At 42.9% G+C, this 20,938-nt stretch overlaps 1 protein-coding gene across 1 annotated transcript; it reads right to left on the reverse strand.

The window, feature by feature from the left end:
• Positions 1 to 6,779: 6,779 nt before the first annotated feature.
• On the reverse strand, positions 6,780 to 19,581 carry SLITRK4 (SLIT and NTRK like family member 4). Its single transcript, XM_059883777.1, is given in 4 exon segments — positions 6,780 to 14,129; positions 14,131 to 14,579; positions 14,582 to 14,806; positions 19,397 to 19,581. Coding segments are annotated over 3 exon segments (2,511 nt in total). The 5' UTR covers positions 14,757 to 14,806; positions 19,397 to 19,581; the 3' UTR covers positions 6,780 to 12,242.
• Positions 19,582 to 20,938: the final 1,357 nt, after the last annotated feature.

A 20,938-nucleotide genomic window follows, 5' to 3' on the forward strand; every position in this document is an offset into this window, starting at 1 on the left:
TGTTTGAGAGTCTCCTGTGGAGGTACAGGTCAGCAGTGGTCTGCTATAGGGACAGGGGCTCTGGGTGTGGGTATGGCATGAGTCCTCTTGGAGGAGGTCACGATTAACCCTACTATAGAGCTGCCAGAACTTAACATAGGACTGGGAAATAGACTCTTGGAGGGCACAACAGAATCTTGTGCACCAGGACCCAGGAGAAAGGAACAGTGACCCCACAGGAGACTTGCCTGTGAGTGTCCCGGAGTTTCCAACGAATACTTGGGTCGGTGGTGGCCTGCTCCAGGTTTGGGGGCATGGACTATAGCAGTACATGCCTGGGATCTTTTGAGGGAGATCACCATTATCTTCATTACCTCCACCATAGTTTGGCCCCAGGTAAATAGCAGGGAGGGAACACAGCTCCATCCATCAACAGAAAATCAGATTAAAGGTTTACTGAGCATGGCCCCACCCATCAGAACAAGACCCAGTATCCCCCTCAGTCAGTTTATCCCATCAGGAAGCTTTCATTAGCCTCTTCAGTTCAGTTCAGTCGCTCAATAGTGTCAGACTCTTTGCGACCCCATGAACTGCAGCACGCCAGGCCTCTCTGTCCATCACCAACTCCCGGAGTTTACCCAAACTCATGTCCATTGAGTCAGTGATGCCATCCAACCATCTCATCCTCTGTCATCCCCTTCTCCTCCTGCCCCCAATCCCTCTCAACATCAGGGTCTTTTCAAATGAGTCAGCTCTTTGCAGCAGGTGGTCAAAATATTGGAGTTTCAGCTTCAATATCAGTCCTTCCAATGAACACTCAGGACTGATTTCCTTTCAGATGGACTGGTTGGATCTCCTTGCTGTCCAAGTGACTCTCAAGAGTCTTCTCCAACACCACAGTTCAAAAGCATCAATGCTTCAGTGCTCAGCTTTCTTTATAGTCCAACTCTCACATCCATACATGACCACTGGAAAAACCACAGCCTTGACTAAGATGGACCTTTGTTGACAAAGTAATGTTTCTGCTTTTTAATATGCTGTCTATGTTGGTCATAACTTTCCTTCCAAGGAGTAAGCGTCTTTTAATTTCATGGTTGCAGTCACCATCTACAGTGATTTTGGAGCTCCCTAAAAATAAAGTCAGCCACTGTTTCTACTGTTTTCCCATCTATTTGCCATGAAGTGATGGGACCAGATGCCTTGATCTTAGTTTTGTGAGTGTTGAGCTTTAAGCTAACTTTTTCACTCTCCTCTTTCACTTTCATCAAGAGGCTCTTTAGTTCTTCTTCACTTTCTGCCATAAGGGTGGTGTCATCTGCATATCTGAGGTTAGAGGCCAGACAGACTGAAAACCACCATCACAGAAAACTAACCAATCTAATCACATGGACCACAGCCTTGTCTAACTCAATGAAACTATGAGCCATGCCATGTAGGGCCACCCAAGATGGACATGTCATGGTGGAGAGTTCTGACAAAATGTGGTCCACTGGAGAAGGGAATGGCAAACCACTTCAGTATTTGTGCCTCGAGAACCCCATGAACAGTATGAAAACAGTCAGTAATTTTGTCCAAAATCAACATAGTCATGTTACCTGAAAAGAAAGTGAAAGTGAAATCACTCAGTCTTGTTCCCATGCGACCCCACGGACTATAGCCTACCAGGCTTCTCTATCCATGGGGTTTTCCAGGCAAGAATACCGGAGTGGGTTGCCATTTCCTTCTCCATGTTACCTGAATGCTTTTTCAAACCTTCGTCTACTCCCCAAAGCACCATGTAGTCAGAATCCTAACTGGTCCTTCATAATTTAGCCTGGGGTAGGTTAGGTTAACCCTAACCTCTGGCCTCTGGACAAATCCATCCTACCACTTGTTTTGTTAATAAAGTTTGATTGGAACCCAGCCACACCCATTTGTCTACCTACTGCCTGTGGCTACTTTGAAGCTATGATGGACGGTCCCCAGGCCAATATGATTGTCGTCTGAGTGAATGCCACTGAAGGGACCTTAAGCGGGTCTTCAGGAGAGTAGGTTTAAGTCAGTCTCCCAGTTTGGATGGATGTGAGTTGCACCAGCTTTACAAATGCTGTGACTGAAGGAAAGCAATGGTGGCCTCCCAGTCCACTGCTTGTCACAGGTCTGACATGCTACCCTGTGTCCTAAAGGAGTCTCTTTCTCTACCCTTCAACAATGTCTCTTAGAAATACAAGCACTAGGACTTCCCTAGTGGTCCAGTGCTTAACACTCAGCACTTCCACTGCAGGGTCCATGAGTTTGACACCTGCTCCAGGGAAGATCCTTCATGCCGACAGTGTGGCCAAAAAAAAAAAAAAATTACATAGGCCAGAAGGCAGTGAAATGATATGATGTGTCTCTAATGTGAAAAAAAAAAAAAGATTACCCCCCGGCCCCCTCTCCAAATGCAAGTACCTCTGAGAATTCTGATGTAATCATGTGCATGTGAATCAGCTGCACTGGGAATTTGGTGTCAAGTAGAAGGAATAAGCTGAAAGAGCATCAGTTTGACTCAGGGTGGAGAGGTTACTCTTAGAGCTCGTGGCCCTTGTTGCAGAAGATGCCTTCTGATTGAGAAGCTGCTAGGCTGGGCAGGCGCCGGGCAGGGTGACGTGGGGGCGTGCATAGGCACCAAGAGAAGAGAGAGACGAGGCCAGAGGGTCAGTTTGCCTTCCTCTAATAGACATCTTCACATGTCAGCAACAAATCAAATTAAATATTTTTATTCCTTTCCAGTCTTCTTTCTGGGTTTCCTGTAGCTCAGCTGGTAATGCAGACTAGCCTTCTCTACTTACACCCCAAAAATAATTAGGCAGAGGTTATTTATACATTAGAAGTCAAGTATGATTCCCAAGTATAAAACTGCTCATTTTGAATGAGTTATTAACTAGCACCTGAAGGAATACTCTTTGTGATTAAAGATGTCAGCGAATGCCCAGTAGCCACTTTTAAGGGGGGAGGGCACTTTTAAGGAGGCTTAATGACAAATTCAGAATGACTGAGTGGTCTTGGATGTACTCAGAATCTTTAAAAACTAACAGTACCGAAAATAAACAAACGGAAGCCCTTGAGTCTGGAGGAGTCCCCCCCACCTTTTTCTTTTCTTTTGTTAACAAAACTTTCTCTATAGAATGAAATTCCAAGGAGAATTTCTGAGAGTATTTTTTTTTATAGTTCAGATAATTTAAAGTTGCTATTCTGAATAGAGTCTGTTGAGCTATAACCTGAATTTAAATTCTTTGGAATTATTTTCAATTCTATCTAATTGAGGGTAAATAGAATAAATAAAAATAGGGTAAATAAAAAATAGACCCAACTCCAATTAGAGAAGATGATATTACAATCAACTAACCTTTGTGCTCCATTTGCCAAGCTCAAGAAATAACCTCAAAATTGAAACCTAAGATTGAAATAATAAATATAAGCAGGTCTTACCATTTCTGGTATGAGGTTGTTACTATAGTGCCATCTTCAGTGCAATGTACAAAGGAAGCTGTTTTTTTTTCCTTTGTTAAAAAAAAAATCAAGCATAAGAAACTATTCTTTTGAGGATCTCACAACATGAAAATGCTAAAAATGACAGAGAAATGTATGTCTCTTCTAAAGTGATGCTTACTGTCTAACTGGTATTTAGCATTGTGGATTTGTATCTGGCAGGTATCATGCATTAGTAATTAAACTACTATAGATAAAGTATTTGAATGTTTGGAGCCAAATACATATTTAACTTGCTTTATTAAATGACTTAAGTGTATAAACCAGAGAATCTTTGGATCTGAGAGTTAAGAGTGTTTTCAAAGATCATCTGCTCTAAACTTGCATTCAAATACATTTTCTTGAATGACATCCATCCTCCTTGTCAGAACCATTCAGACTATGGACACCTCCCTGGACAAAGAATTCTGTATTTTGGAATCTAGCTCATTCCAGTTATAGGCTGCTATGAATCCTTATGGAAAATGTCCTTCTGCCACATTGGAATGTTTCCCTGAAGCATCACCCACAGATCCTCACTCTCCTCTCTGGAACTTACAAATAGAACAGTGTAATGGAAATAGCATTATCCTGTGAGTCAGGAGAATCAGGATGTAGACCAGATTGGCCTTCATGTGTTGCTTGACATTGGGCAAGTCACCTTCCTGCTCCGGCCCTAGTTGCTTTTCCAAAAGGAAAGGAATTGGGAAGAAACAATCTGATTTCAATGGGTATGTATGCTCCCATCCTTTTATGGTGGTTCTTAAACACTGAAGATGACTATTCCCCAATAGGCTCTTGGATTAATCCCTTTCTGATGACATTTAAAATGGAATAAAGACTGTTTCAACCCTGTCCTATAGTAAAGACACTATTTAGAAACTAGCTTTCTCCAATGTGTTTGTAGTCAAATGAGTAGGTGAAATCAGATATGCATTTGGGATTAAATACCCAAATTACTGCTCACACATCCTACACTGCAGTACAGTCTAGGCAACCAAGAGTACTGTGCAGTCTGTACAGAGTCCTACTTCTCTCCAAATGGACATATCAAAGCCTACAAAAAGTCAACAAGTTCCAAGGAAGGTGATCTCACTGGATGGGATTTTAATGAAACGCCTGTATTTGGGTTCTTTTAAAATCCCTCTTTTCCTAAGGGCATGCTAGTTGTCTTCTTAGTCCTGATGGTTTGATCCAGTTTACAATACACATTTCTGTGGAACTGCTTAGTTACATCTAGGAAAAAAAATGCTTTGTGAATTTTCATGGTGAGAACGGATACAGCAGCATTTAAGCAGCTGTGCCAAATCTGAGCAAATGAATATTTTCTGAAAGAGGGTGCAAGGAGAAAATAACAGCCATGCTTACGGCAACACATGGCAAACCTGCCTACATGTCAGCAATAATAGACTTCTCGAGTTACTGCAGGGACCCCAGAGTGCAAACTGATTTCTTTGAATCCAGCTCAGGACTGAAAGCCTTGCAGTCCAATTCCAATGCAAGGAAATCTAAATTGCGAGAAATCCGAACGTTGTCCTGTTTCCTGATAACTCACTCTCTCTTCTTATAATTACTTTTGTGTCAGCAAGACTACCTTTGAAATCAATCACTTACTGTACTACATTTTCCATATTTCTCGAAGTTATAAGAAGGAAATGAACAGATAGAAGTGTGATGATTCTTTCTATAAATAGCTTGAGTTTCCAGGGTGGAGATTACCCTCCACTTTGACAGGGAGAGCTATGAATAAAACAGCCAGCCAGTAGCTACTGTGGGCTGGAAGATAACTGGTAAATAAAAACAAATATAGCAATGTGGGAAATACACACAGCAGCGTGATCTCTACTTGTGATAATATTCCACACTTGAACATGGAATCCTAGGTTTTGTGTGTGTACTGCCACTAACAAGTAAACGACAGTGAAAAAAAAAATCTCCTGAAAGTAGCCCATGCCATAGACGATGCTGGCTTTTTATAACAGCAGAAGAGAAGAATTTCCAGCAGGGAGGACTTGGCAAATGTGACACATCCTGCGACGGAGCAAGGGGACCCATGGCAGAGACATGGCTTCCTGGGGGTTCTGGCAGAAAATGGCTTCTGAAATATGCACTTGGTAATTTGTACTGAAATACAATTTCTAATAACAAACCAAAGGCCTAACATCTTTTTACCAGAAGATTAGGTACCCAAACATTTGTATCGATTTATTTTGTCCCCTATCAAAATTCATTATATGTAATACACCTGTTTCACTTCCTACTCTCATTAAACACATTTGCTAATTATTATTATTTTTTAACAGCTAGAACTCACCAGGAGGCCCTGACAATCAGTCAGTTCATGATAACAGTAATCCCAGGAAAAAATTTCATGGAGGCTGTAAAGGTAACTAAGTTGTTTTCATTGACCAGCAAATCCTGTAAAAACATGAGTTGTGTTGATACAACCTGGATTTCCTACATATTTAAAAAGAAATAAAGCAGAGAGGGAGAAAGGAGTCTAAGATTTGACATATTTTACCATGAGTCTTGTTCAGTAATCAGAGTCTGAGTTCTATCTGATAAGCAATGTTTTCCTTTTGATACTCATTTGCCCTTATCCTTCTCAACCTTCACTTGGGTAGACAGCTTTTTAGTCAGTCATTTTCAATCTGCTTTTTCTTCTTTTTTTTAAACCTCTGTATTCTAATAATTTTGAGTCAAACCCTCACCCTGGGGTTCTTTATTTTGGATCTAGGGGCCCTTATCTGGCTCTCTGGATAATATTTATGAATGTAGTAACAGATTTGTACCATGGTTAGCTACTTTGCCATTCCTTACTGCACTGTACTGCAAGGAAGCTTATAGATTGCAGATGATAATGATGATAAAGTTAACAAATAAGGAAAATCAAAACCAAATCTCAAGACAGTAGACATTACTGAAATCCAAGGAAGTCCTGGGAGATAAACAGGGACTAATTTTTACTACCTATGACACAGTGGTCAGGTTGCAATTTAAAGTGAAGCAAAAACCTGAAAAATTATAATTTGGGGTCTAATACCTACTTTGATCTGAGAAATCTACACATTCAGGGAAGAAACTTTGTATTTGTTTACATCAACTAAATAATGCATAATTCACTCTTTGTGTGTATTCCTCTGTGTGAGTGTGTGCGTGTGTTTGCATGTGTAGGTAGGTAGACCTGGCCTATTGTATAAACTAATGGAACAATGGCATAATCTAAAAACCAGATCATTTGCATTTCTTTTTGATGTTGAGCTTTACTAATGTCACACTAATAAACACACTGAATGGTTACAAACATGACCTATAAGAAAAGACTTTTATTAGTGAAAACAGCATTAAAATTATCGAATATCAACTCCAGAATTTTACCACAATGGTTCAGTTTACATGGAACAATGATGAAAACATACATTGTAAAACTCAGTGAGAGAACAGACCTCACTATCACTTTCGAAGGCTGTCATGAGCAGTTAGCAGTGTATGACACAAGCTAGTATAGAAATAGATTGTTCATGAACTTCAGATGACTATTTCCTTCCTATAGTTAATTTGAAAGTGATATTATATATTTCTTATTACATATTTAGACCATCTCTCTGAAGGCCATATTCATGAGCTTTTTAAGTTCAACAAGGAATTTCTCATATTTGATGTATTATTGAATCACCAGAGTTTCTATTTAGCCAGCGTATACAAAAGCAAACTAAGGTGGAAGCCTGAGTAATTCTTTCTTGGTTCTGGGTACTATAGTCAGCAGATCTAGTAATTATGATTTAATGAAACATTTGAATCTTTTTATTCTCAGTGGCAATTATTTGGCTCAAAGTATTCAAGTGGTTGTCTCAGAGCCTTCCCTCATTTTCCCTCTGAAGACATAGGCAACAACAGGCTAAAAATAATCTTTAAAGAACTAAAAAGTCATAGAGTTTCATATAAGATGGACAATACAGTTTTCCTTCCTTGAGTAACCTCTCTAAAATGCAATCTTGTCAACCAGTGGGAAGTAAAACAAATGCAATTCAAAATTAGACTACGATCAGTTTTGTACAGAATAAACTATTAAAATGTATTTAGCTTCCCATTTGCTTTTAACAAAGGACAGAGTCCCTGGAAAATCTGAAATTGAGGGTTAACAATTGAACTTGAGATCTGTTGCCAGTGATTCCCTATAAATGAAGCCACAAACAGGATATTTTAGTTCAGCCCATCCGATCATAGTGACTAATAGACTGAGCATTTGAAATGAGGCTAAACCTTTGACACCCCTTGTCTACATAACTGAGTGGGTTGGACCCAAACCACTGTGCTCACTATGAAAAAAAGAACTAAAATAGGTCTCTCCATCACCTGATGCATTTCCCGTGACACACAAAACATTTTGTCCAAAAGTACTCATAACATGCTATCTATATTGCTCAGGTCTTAGCTGGTTATAAAGCCAGGCCACAGCAACGTTAATGTTCTCTGTATCCCTCTGTCTTTCTATCTCTTCCTGAAAGAAAACACTTTATTGGCCAGTTTATAATCTTTGCGGCCTTCAAATAATGCAATTGGTTCATTTTTCTCAACCAAATGACGGACTGATGATTTTGGTCATCTTTGAAAGAATCAAATAAAAGTCAAAACCAATCCCAGAAATGGGTAACTAACCAATCAAGCTGGCCATATATGATAGAGGACCCTATATTTTCTAAAAGTATTGAAACAGATAAGATTGAACGTTAATATTTGCTTATCTGCAATTATGTCCGATTTCAAGTGATTCAAGGCAATGGGGAAGAATCAAATCATGTTGACCTTGGCCCTGTCTGGCTCTTCTCCAAAGAGGATGCCAGTGGTAAGGAACTCAAATTGCAAAGATGTTAGAAAGGAAAAGCATTTCTTAACAGATTTAGCAATTAAGTTGAATACAAATAGCATTCGAAAGCTCTGTGTCTTAACCTCAAATCTGGGTGAAAAGATCAATTTGATTACTGCTTTATTTCTTCTGAAAAATAATGGAAAGATAAATATATTTAACAAAGTGTGGCTTCAGAAATACCATTGTAGCAAACAATTTTATTAAGACTTTCATAAAAATGGCATTTAATAAAGTCTTCTAATACCTTGATGCTATTAAAAGCAAACAAAAGATTAAAACAGTTCCTTTCTGTGATTTACATTAGCTTAGCATTATTTGATTTTTGTCTTAGAAACTAATGTAAATAATAATAATCAAATCAGGGTAAATACAATACAATGCATTTTCTTTACTTTATTTCAAAATAGTGATTATAAATACATTCTTAATATATTTTCTCCCCAGCTCTTTGGATGCGACAATAACACAAAAAAATAATAACTCACTGTGCTCATTTCATACAATGTCAATGTACAAATCATGCAAAGGATATAGATTAATACTACTGCCATACATTTCTAGATGTCTTATTATTTCTTCAATACCTGTTGATGTTACTCATGAGGCCATGCCCTGTATAATGTATGCATCCTTGTGGCTTAAAGAAATTAACTGTTTTTCTAAAAGCAATGAAATAAAGCTGGTCTTGAAATGATTTTCTAATTAATATATTTATTCAGTTTATTTTTCAGAATGGAAAACTAAATACAGAATACAAATTGCCTTATAGACTGGAATCACTGTATTCTAATAGCTGCTTTCTCATAAAATTACACAAAGATTTCCTTTTAAAGAATTGAATCATCTTTATTGATTTCATAAAAAAATAATTAAAACTTGGTTTATATTCCACAGACATATTATCCCCACCCCTTTACTGATTTCATATGATCTAATTTCCTCTGCCACCATTCTAACAGAGTCCAAGTACATGATACAATGCCAAGAAGCCCATGATGTGTCAGACCACATTAGAAATGAGCACTTCTTGGATTTTTTAGATTTGAATTAAATTCTACTAAAAACGCTGTACCAACATATAGATCTTTCCTTAAGGAGTTAAACTAACATCAAGGTTATAGTTGAAACCAACACATTGTAGATAACAGTATTTTAACTGCTCTGGTACTCAACTCAAAACTTATGCCTAACTATATTATCATAAAATGTACAAGTAGAACTAATGAGAGACAGGTGTAAAATTGTATACATTGCATAATGTAGGCACAAAGACTTTAGTTCAGGGAAAGAGATCAGCCTTAACCAAGGATTTGTTACTGTCATTCACTTATAAGTAGAACTTCCAAATAACCACATACATTAAAATTACTTTTTTTTTTTTTTTGAAAAGGTGAACATTTATTCCTTTCAGCAGAAGAGTATGAGATAGCCAATATGCTACAGCAAGCTTCAAGATGGAGGCAGGTACTCTTGCCATTGACAACTGCAAAAACCTTGAAACCTCTTCAAACTATCAACACACTGAATAAAAGGCATCATCCCAATGACCTCTTATCCCCAGCTCATAAATAGAGCTTTCCGGTTCCTCCTATGAGCATCTACTTAAGATTCCTCAAGTCATACTTTATTGACAGGATAAACTAAAACACTTTCTTTGCAGCCTTTGCGTCTTTATCCTGTCAGTACACATTAGGAGCCCTTTAATCCATGGATGCATGCAAGCATGGTAATGGCATATTAAAAGTTCTTATGAAATTGTAGATGCAAACAGGCTGTTGGGCACACATCTTCATGTCTTTTCTTTCAAGATCAGAAAGCAAGTATTTGTTTATATATTTTTAATATTCATATAAAGTATTCACAGACATTGTCATGAAAATTAAAATTACACATTAAAGTTTTAAGAGCACCAGCACATACATATGGAGACAATTTTTTTTGCTATTTAAAAAAAAATCTCCAAATAATCTATATGTATGCATGTACACCCAAACACACACATACACACAAACACCTCCAAGAATGCCAAGTTGTTTGTTTGTTTGCTTTTTTTTTTAATCTTGCAACAAACACATAAAGCCCTGGAATTAGTCATTAATAAAGAGACTGCTGTTACAACTTTAATCATAATATCATTTTAGAAGCTGCACCAAAATACCTGCCACTTGAAATTCATTAAGAATGCCTATATTTTACCTTCTTGGTCATCTTACTGATCAATACAGTAATTATAAGAGATGGAACATGAATAATATACATATGCAGGTAGGCCAAGAAGGCAATGTGTTTCAGGATGTCCCTTTGCTAATTGGGAGAACCTAAAAATATTAAAATATCTCCCATGATCAAGTGCTCCCTTCCTTTGACCAATTTTGACTTAGAAGTTAACAGCACAAGCAAACACAGTGGCATATCATTTGTACTTGCAGACTGTGAACTCATCTGAGACCAATGAAAGCATTTTACAGTGTGGCTTTCATAGCCGCAGATTACCATGATGTTTACTGTTCTACTTGATTATCTGATAGTAGTCAGAATGATGAAAGAACAGGATATGATGCATACAAGATATAACTATTAACCTTATTCATTATTTTTTAAATATTCGTAGTGAAAACTATTTGAATTCAGCTCATAGAATCCTGAAAAGCAAGACAAGTGATGGCAAATAATTGCCTCAGACACAGTCTATAAAACTAAGGAATCTATTTTAAAATGCACGGTTGGTAACAAATCTGAAGATAATATGCTAAATTCTCAATGATAGCACAGAACTATTTTTTTATTTTTGTTTATTTTTGTGTTTTTTTTTTTTGTTTTTAAATGATACCTGATCACAATGTCCAAAATATTTCTGTACACATAAGCTTCAGTTTCAGTTTGGTATATTTTTGCTGTCTAAATGTATACTATTGATAAATTCCCTGTGATCAGGAAAACAAGTCAGGCATATTAAATACAGATTAAGGAGTACATATTTTCCTATTTAGTATACAAAGTACTTCATAAATATGAATTATGTTACAAAAATAGCTTTGGGTGCGCTCACACGGTAAGCACTTTGCTAATTTTGGACAACCTTTAAGGATTGTGGGTATTTCACATAACTGAGAACAAACTCTAATATTAGTTGAATTTGAGCCATGTTTAATTCTGATAAACATCACGTATTTCTTCAGATCACCACAAACGCTAGGTAACTCACGTTTATTTATTTTTTTTTCTCTTTTAGGTTTTATGTCTAGACAGGTAATGCTTAAAGTGTTCAAATTTATTTTATAGTTATGTAATGCATGGTATATTTTAAACAAATATTTGCACAATTTAACATTATAAATCCAGCGGTTTCAAGATGCAGGCCATAAAGTTTACCGATTTACAAATACTGTCGAATGTTCTCTCTTGGCATGCTTTTTTTTTTTTTTTTTTACTTTTCAGAGAATCTTTACACAAAGTTGTTACAATGCCACAAATCAAAAGGAGTATTCCAGTTCCACCAACTGAATCTACGTGCAAGATGAAGGACCCAGCTGAGGTACAAACACTGGTACCAGTTTTCTTGAGTTTGTTTTACAGAGCACAAAGAGACGAAGGTTTTGCATTGGGGTACAAAACAGATTTGCCTCTTGAGGTTAAATTCAGTGAATTATGTATATAAAGCATCCCTTTGGCAATAGAGTTTGCAGTATCCCCACAGGACTCCACAGTATAGGTTTTATGTAGTAAAATCTATTAAGGAAATTCTCTTCTACGGGACACATCTTTGCAGCTACAGTTAATGAGACACCCTTGGAAACACCTGTCTCTATGCCTATTGATAATATAGTATTTGGAAGTGAGAAGTCAACAAAAGGCACTTTCATCATTAAATAAATGTCCTCTGTAGGAAGTAAGATTGCATGACCTAGATCTTGTTCAAAGCTGTCTGCTCTTCAAGGACCTGTAGGTAGTCGGGGGAACTCTGGAGTTTTGCCTTCAGTTCAAAGTACTCGCTGCTCTTCCTTTGCTCCACAACAATTTTACTGTGGTTGCCGCCTATCAGTGACTTCTTGGTTTTTTTGTCTTGTTTCTCTGGATAGCGGATCTCGAAGCCACTGACGCCTATGCTATTGTACTCCTTTTTGCTTTCAAGAAAATTCTGAATAAACACATTGGAATCCCTGCTCGGGAATAATTCATCCAGCTCATCGATGGTGCTTAGTCTCTTCCTGGTATCCACGTGCAATACATCTTTTTCCTTGTCAGTGACATTTCTCATCATGACTTTCTGGCCTGGAGGATCAGAAAACATGAACCCAGTTTCAGAGTCTTTCAGGCTGCAGGTGTGGCTCTTGCTCATCTGTTCTATGGTTTGTGGAATGAATGCTTCTGTGCCCAGGCCATCTTTTTTGTTGGTTTTGTGGTCATGTTTTCTCAGCTGCAACTGCATGGAACCGCACTCGGGGTTCCCCAGGCCTTCGTGCTTCACTGTGGGTTTCTTGTTTCGTCTCAGCACAAAAACAAGAAGGCAAAAAGCTACAAACACAGTTAAGATGAGGACCACTAAGATACTTAGGATCAAAATGGACAGAGGCACTGGACCACCAGGAGGACTTCGAATGGGCCCCAGCGGGGTAGTGAAAGTAATGGCGGGTGCAGGGCTCGTGAATGGCGCCGATGGCTTGTTTAAGAGCTTGGGACACAAGATTTCGTTTTTGAGGGACTTCAGTTCGATGTTGGCAAACTGCACAGGTGTCTCGCACTTCAGTTCTTTCATGACAATCCCATCGTTCAGCTTCTCCAGCCACAGCTTTAATGCCACCAAGTCACAAGTGCAGTCCCATGGGTTGCCCTCCAGGTCGATCTGAGTAAGAGCCTGCAGCTGATCCAGGACACCACTGACAGGCAGATACATAAACTTGTTGTTCCTCAGGTTCAGTCTAGCGAGGGGTGCTCCCGAGAAAATGTACACGGGCAGGCTCTTTAAGAGATTATTGTTTAAGTACAGCAGCTGCAAGTTTGGCATTGAGTCAAAGGTGCCCGCTAAGATTTCCTTAATTAAGTTGTATTCCAAATATAAATACTGCAGGTTATGAAGGCCTGAAAACATCTCGGGATAGAGTCTCTCGATCTGATTGCCATTGAGATAAAGCCGGCGTAAATTCGTGAGGTTTCGGAATACATCCCCCTTGATTGCGGTAATCTGATTGCTGCCTAAATGGAGTAGATCCAGTCCCTCGAACTCGGTGAAATCGGAGATGTCCACGTCTTTGATGCTGTTGCCATTGACGTGCAACTTCTTGGCATTTGACGGTTTTGGTATCAGCTCTGACATGGACTGGATGTTTTTCTCTTGGCAGTTGACACTCAGTCCCAGATCGGAAGGATGGGTTTTGCAGAAGCAAGGTGCTGGACAAGGTGTAAGAGGAGGCACCCTGGTTTGGTAAGACACGATCTGGCTGAGATTGCGGTTAGAGAGGGCTTTGCCGGCCACGATTCCAGAGATCTTGGACGGATTTGTTGTTTTCGGTGCTTTGGTCACTAACCTGTGTAAAGATGTTTGGGTGGTGTGACCGTTCGGGGTGGTGTAGCCATTTTCCAGCTGAGACGGAGGCAGGATTCGTACGTCAAAATCACTGCCTGTGCCCATGGGGCATAATTCCTGCTTGTTGGTTTCTTTTAAAAGTCTTCCATATAAGTCACTGGGCGTTTCACAGATAGCTTCACCTATGTAAATGTTATATGGCATATTCTCCAGCCAAGCTTTTAAAGGCAATAGATCACAGCTACAGTTCCAAGGGTTATCTTCCAGTTTGCAATTCGACCACACGGCCTATGTGTTCCAGAACTCCGATATAGGGGAGCTTCTGGATTCTGTTCCCTCGGATATCCAGATGAGTCAAAGATGCGAATCGGAAAATATTATCAGGAAGAAAGGAAATCAGATTGTCATTAAGAATGAGAACTTTTAGTTTGTGGAGCTTATTGAAGGCTCCCCGTTCAATATACTTGATTAAATTGTAGTCAGCCTGGAGATACTCCAAGTTCTCAATGCCAAGGAAAGTGTCAGCCCGGAGAATCTTTAATTCATTGTTGTTCAAGTGCAACTGCTTTAATGCACTGAGCCCAAGGAAGGCTCCTCCCTCAATGTTCTGCAGTTTATTATTTCCCAGCTGCAGGGACACTGCGTGTGAAAAATTCAAGAATGTGTTTGGGTAGAGGATATTTAAAAAATTGTTTTGGAAATTGAGGTGATAAAATTGGACCAAGGGGGTTTCAGCTGATTTGGCCTGTAGACTGAAACCTTCTCACAGTTGACATACAGCACATTCTCAACTGACACGCAGGAACACACATTGCAAATTTCCACCGATATGTCAGAATCTGCATTTGTCGAAGAAATCAGGGCTGACAAAATCAGAAAGAGCCAAAGAAACATCTTCTTGCAATCAGCAAACAACTTTATGCTTCTGAATAAAGAGAAATAATCTAAAAAATAAAAAGAAAACATTTTTTTCAATGATTGTTACTTGAAAAAGAATTTGTGCTTAAATCCTACCACAGTGAACACATGGCTATAATCATTCGCTTTGTATTTTTAAGACACCCAAAACTTCAAGTATTCTCACTCAGTCCAACAAGAACCACCAAAAATACCATACATTTTATTTCTGTGCCTGTAGTTGATACAAAGTTTACATGTGCAGAACACACAACAAACAACAGTAAAAAAAAAAAAAAGATTGCTCATCATGGTTTAACCTGAACAATCTGAAAATAGCATTTTTTTTAAAAAGACTTGGACCACCAAATTCCACCCTTGAACTCAGACCTCAAGCTTGTATTGGTAACTCTAATGACTGACTCCAGAACATCAACTATACCACATAGTGTTAGCACCAGGAAAGGAATTTCTATCTGTAAATGTCTACTCTCAACGCTTCAGCTTGGTAAGAAGCCAGGCAGAGGAGATATTAGGGCCTTGGGTTCCATGAAGGATGGCGATAGGAGTACTGAGTGGCTGCAGAGGGAATGGTCAAAAGATCAAGGTGGAAGAAACCCTGGAAAGATACGTTCCTGAGCTTCAGTCCAGAGGTAAGCACATTGCCATGAATCAGTTCACTCCTGTACACTGCTCTACACTGTGTTTAACACACACACACACACATGACCCTGAGAGGGTTCAGCAAAATAACCAAGTAGGAAATGGCCTAATTTGAGTATCAGGTAAATAAACAGTATCCAGTTTCCTGTCAGTCATCTCCCAAACAGGGGAGGAAAAAAGGCTTTTTTGTCTTTGGGTCCCAGAAAGCAGGAAAGAAAACTGCTTGCCCTGTACTGATTACCTGATGTCCAGACAGCCTCCCCACTCCACCAGAACTGGCTTTCCTGCCTCCCTGACACTCTCCCATTCTTCTGGGTGCCATCTGAACCCAGGGCCGACTGACACTTGGCTCAGATACTGATCTCCTTCACTTGGACCACAGACTGCCACTGCTGAGGAAGAGGGGTTCACACACTACAGTCCCTGGGAGGCTTTATCTGCAGCGCCAGATACATTTAGCACAGCCAATGTCTGCCCTCAAAGTCATCAGTTCCCAAATACCTCGCTCCAAATATTACCACCCCCTGTCCCTGTCTACAAACAAACCAAGAATCACTTAGTCGAGTTTCATGCTTGGCAAATTAACCCGTGGCTGCCAATTCCGTCCACACTGTATGCATGTACAAATATATGTGATGCTTCATGGAAAAGATTAAAAGGAACAGCAAGCACTGTGCATTTTACCAATGCAGTTTTACTCATGTGAGCCTCCTCCATCTCAAATGGGAAGCTGTCCGGAATTTCAATATGGTTACCATCAAATATTAATTAAATAAATCAATTACTCAGGAACACACAAGGAGAAGAATGATACAAAGAGAGAAGTGACACACAAAAACTCCTTTGTTTATTTTGCCCGGGAGGAATCAGCTAGTGGCAAAACCGAACGTGCCTCAAGGTAGACAGTTCCTTAGCCAGTGACCCACGAAGATTTGCATTTTGAGTAGTTTGGTTCAGAATACAGCCAGCACTGCCCAGATGCTCCTTGGCTGCCATATAGATGAGCATTTCCTCAGTTCACGGCGATAGCTTAATTGGCAGTGCAAAAGGAAGTCATAATTTCAAAGTATGACATCATCCAAACTAACTTTCATTGTAAAATCAAAATCTCACATGCTTTCTTGGCCTTCCTACAGATCTGGTTTTCAACAGCTACTCTGTTTCCTTAGAGTCATTTCTTGTTACTACCCCCCACCCGGAACCGCCCCCAACCCCAAAGAAATGCTAAAGCAACCAAACCAAGCCAAAAACCTGAACACCTGAATTCAGTACAAAACAAAAGAACAAGGAGCACGAACAGACCTGAAATTGCATAAGGAGCTGTCCCCCTTGCAATTTCTACTTTAAGTAGCAATGGGGAGTGCGGGGCGGGTGGGGGGGGGTGGAGAGCGCAAGGACAAGCTAGAAGTTCCCAAACGCAGCTCCAGTGAAACAGAAGCTGCAGGCGGCTGGAGGATCAAGCAAGGGAGAAGGGGAGTAGAGCAGCCAAGGAGAGAAGGGAAGAGGGACCGAAAGGGAAAGAGACCATGGAGAAGTGGAGAGATTAAGAAAAAAGCTAGGAGAAAGGATCTCCCCCCTCCAAAAAAAGGGGGCGCGCTGAAGGGGCAATGAATGTAAGCGAAAGAAACCTCATATTCACATGGTACCACTAAAACCTGTACATTTGCAATGGGGGTGGGGGGGAGGCAAAAAGGAAAAAGCAAATCCACAAAGTGTGAGCTGAGTACCAAAAGCCATCTCTCAGGGTTACAAGGGCGGCCCGTATCCTTATTCACCACTCCGTCTCTCGCTCTCGCTCTCCCTGCCCCGCAAGACACCCGGCTCCCACGGCCGGCCAGAACTGCACAAACCTAGCCTTACCACAAATCCGGTATCCACCAGAGCGCCACGCCTGGCGCTCCGCTTTGCGCGGAGGGACCGGGCCTGCAGGGGGCCGACGACCGGGGAGGGTGGGCCGAGGTGGCTCCCGGGAACTGGCCCGGGAAACCTCCGCCTGCCTGCCTGGGGCGCGCTCGAGGGGCGGGGGGCTCCGCGGAGAGACGCTGTCCACACCGCCCCCGGTGCGCTACCTCGGGCCGGCAGCGACGCGGCTGGAGGGGCCGCCGGCTATGGCGCGTACCGCAATGTTTTGCCGCATCTCGGTGCCCAGGGCAGGCATGCAGCCCCCTCCCGGGTCCCGGGCCCGAGCGGCGGCCTCGTGGGCCGTGCAGCAGAGGCGGGGGACCGCTCGGGATGTCGCGGGGGCCTTCAGCCCCGCTGCGCACACATCTCTCCGCGCGCTCCCCGTCCCACCGGGGGCAGCTGCCGGAGTTTCCGTTGGCCTCTAATAGACCCAGGCGTGCGGTGGTTGAGGGGGAAGAGGTGGCCAGCTCGGGCCACGAGGGTGATAGCTACCGGGGCGTCACTGGCCTGCTAGCCCTAGGCACAGTGACCCCGTGGCTCCTTGGCCGACAGCGGCGGCCCAGGCTCCCCCTTGCGCCCCACCCCTACCCCACCCCCCCACGCCGGCCAGCCCCAGAATGCTGCTGTCACCAAGCCAGAAATCAGCTCAACATTTGAGCATCTTGCAAACTCGCGCTGCCAGCGCTTGCCCGGCTTTGCAGGGTTTTTGGAGTTACCCACCGGCTTCTCTCGTATTCCCTGTCTTGCGGGATGCCAGAAATCTCCAATTAGCTTGCGGGCCACTGCCCGGAGCCCTAGATCCAGGTCCGCCTAGAGTGCCTGCGAGCGGGTCGGAAAAAAGCCCAGCCCGGCTCAGCGGCCCCGACAGCCCACATCACCGTAGACCAGGACACTTTCCTAGTCGCCCCAGCCTCCCGGGGGCGGAGAGGCGGGGGCAACGATGCTAAGGACACCGGACTCTTTCGGTCCTCGGGGACTTGCGACCGCGCGTTGGGCAGGCAAGCCGGGAGCGCGCGGCAGCGGGGAGGTAGCCACTACGGCCTCTTTGGCCACTCAGCTCGCTCCAAACCAACACGACCCAAACTAAAAATAAGAAGCTACCTGCCCCCCTCCACATGCACGCGCGCGCGCACACACACATAGACACACACTCACACGCGCGCGCGCGCTGCCGAGCCGAGCTGGGGAAAGAGGCAGCGCGTGTCTGTGCAGCCCCAAGCTGGAAATTCACCCACCTCCGGACCCCGGCGGCTCTCGCCGGACCCGCCGCGCCGCGATCCGCGCTGCAGTTTCCGCGATGGTCTCTACGTGATTCGGGCTGGAGCTCCTCGGCGCCCGCTCGCCCGTCAAACACAGCGAGCAACCCTCGCAAGCGAGCAGGCGGGCAGCGGCGCGCACGCGCGCACCCAGACAGACACCGCGCGCGCACCCAGCACCTCGCACACCGGCTGCACCTTCACATACAAGCGCCGAATCCTCGCCCCCGCCCCCCGCACCACCCCCAATCCCCGGGCACTCACGCAGCCCTCCCTTCCGACACTGAAGCACCTCGACCCCCGCACATTCCCGAGGCCTCCCCCAAACCCCCACCCAGACACCCACCCTTGATTCCTCTTCTACCCCACGCCGGGAAAGACAGCGCACTTTCCTCCCGCATGCCCCCTTTTTTTCCCTAAAACACCCCCTAGGGAGGAGCGACCCCTATCCTCACGCATAGAGACCCCAGTCGCCTAACGCGGGCGCGCTAGCCTCCATCTCCCCACCACATACACGCACACTCCAGTCCTTTCTCCTCCCCCAGTCCCCTAAGAACCAAGGCACACACGCACGCACACACACATACACAACCGGGGCGTTCCTTTGAGCGAGCCACCAACAATCCCGGCAAAGCCCAAGAAACAGCGGAGAGCCTGGGGGAAGGCAGGGGGTCAAGGGAGGTAGATAGGGGCGTCGAGTCTACGCGGAATTGAATCATTCCAGGATCGAGGTGTGTGTGTGTGGGGCGGTGAGTCAACAACAATGACATTCAAAGGCAACAATCGCACTTGGGCTTTGTATCCCGGGTACGGTACCTTTTGCTAATTGTCACCCTGCAGAACAGAGGGCTCCGGGAATACTTCTTCGGTCGCGGGCGATCCTGGATGGAGCCTTCTCTGGACCTGTTTCCTGGGAGCCAGTAGTGTTCTCACTCCTCCTACCTGTCTGCGCGTAAGGGGCTGGGGGCTTTAAGGCAAAAGTGTGAAGCTTTAGCCCAAAGTGAGACTGTTGGTGGATTTAGGAGACGCGTTAGTTCTCCGCACCTCAGAACCCTGCGAACCTTCGGTGTGGAACGGGTTACGAGGGGTTGATTAAGGGGTGGGAAGAGGGGATAGGGGAGAGGAAAGAGGTGTGGGACTGAGAGAGATGCCGCACTTGCGACCAAAAGAAGAAGAAGAAGAAGAAGAAGAAGAAAAAAACTGCTTTGGCTACTGAGCATGCCCAGTTCCCAGCTCAAGCCCTATAAGGGAGGCATTGTGTGCAATCCACTTCTCCGGGCTTTGGTGGTGACCGGGAGGGGAATTTGGTTAGGGGAGGGTGCGGTGAATGGGAGACTTTAGGGAAGGGGAACAAGGTTTGGAGTTTGGGGGCTGCGCGGAAGGGTCTGGTAAGAAAAAAAGGAAAGAGACCTCTGGGATACCTCGGGGGAGACAGGAAGGAGATAAAATGGACTAAGAAAAGTCACTTCAGTAGCCCCGTCACTGGCGTGTCCTATACCAGAGAGGCTTTAGGATTGAATCTCAGCTATCCGGAGGTGCAAACAGAGCGTGAGGACAGGCCAGGCCCCATTTGTTGGTGCTGCCACAGGAGGTTAGGGCTGTCTTGAGGCCGGGCGAACGTGTAAACCAGTTTCATGCAGATTGATAATTCAGTGAATAAGCTTAGAAAGCAAGCACTGGAACTTGTGGGGCGGGGGCGGGAGTAGGGGGAGAGACGGTATTTCAAATACCTGGCTTTCCTAACCAGTAAAGGCTAAAATGGTAGTTTTTCTCCCCTTCCCCCAACCTTGCAGTTTTGTAGATGCTCCTCGGCTAAGAAAAACAATTCTCTCTCTCTCTCTTTACTTTGTGTCGGTGGAAATAAACTGGTTTTAGGTAAATACAGCTAAGTTATAAATGGGAACTATCTCCCCAGGACCTTTCAGGTAATACTGCAGGGGCGATGTCTTCAGGACCCAGGTTCTGCCTAGTCCACTTATTCACATTGCAGTAGCTCCACCCACAAGACGATATAACCAGTACCCAGAAATGCTTTTGCTTAAAAATGAGAAACTCTTTAAACTAGCAATAGCTTTGAAACCAGAATTTGGCCGTCTGCCTGAACTCCTACAGTTAAACATTTACCATAATTGGTTGATGTTTAAAGGCCTCAAATCTAGACCAAAAAACCCGATGAGCAAAGAATTATTACATTATTTGTGGGATACTCTCCTACCTTCTGTATTATCAGTAAGATCTATTCATATATATTTCAATTTTTCATTTTGTCATTTCTTGGAGACTTCCTTAGTGATATAGTCATGCAAATGTTTGCTGGACATGGCCTGTATATACAGATGCACATACACTGTTTAAGTG

The sequence above is a fragment of the Bos taurus genome, chromosome X (assembly GCF_002263795.3).
Source record: "Bos taurus isolate L1 Dominette 01449 registration number 42190680 breed Hereford chromosome X, ARS-UCD2.0, whole genome shotgun sequence".
Lineage (NCBI taxonomy): Eukaryota > Metazoa > Chordata > Mammalia > Artiodactyla > Bovidae > Bos > Bos taurus.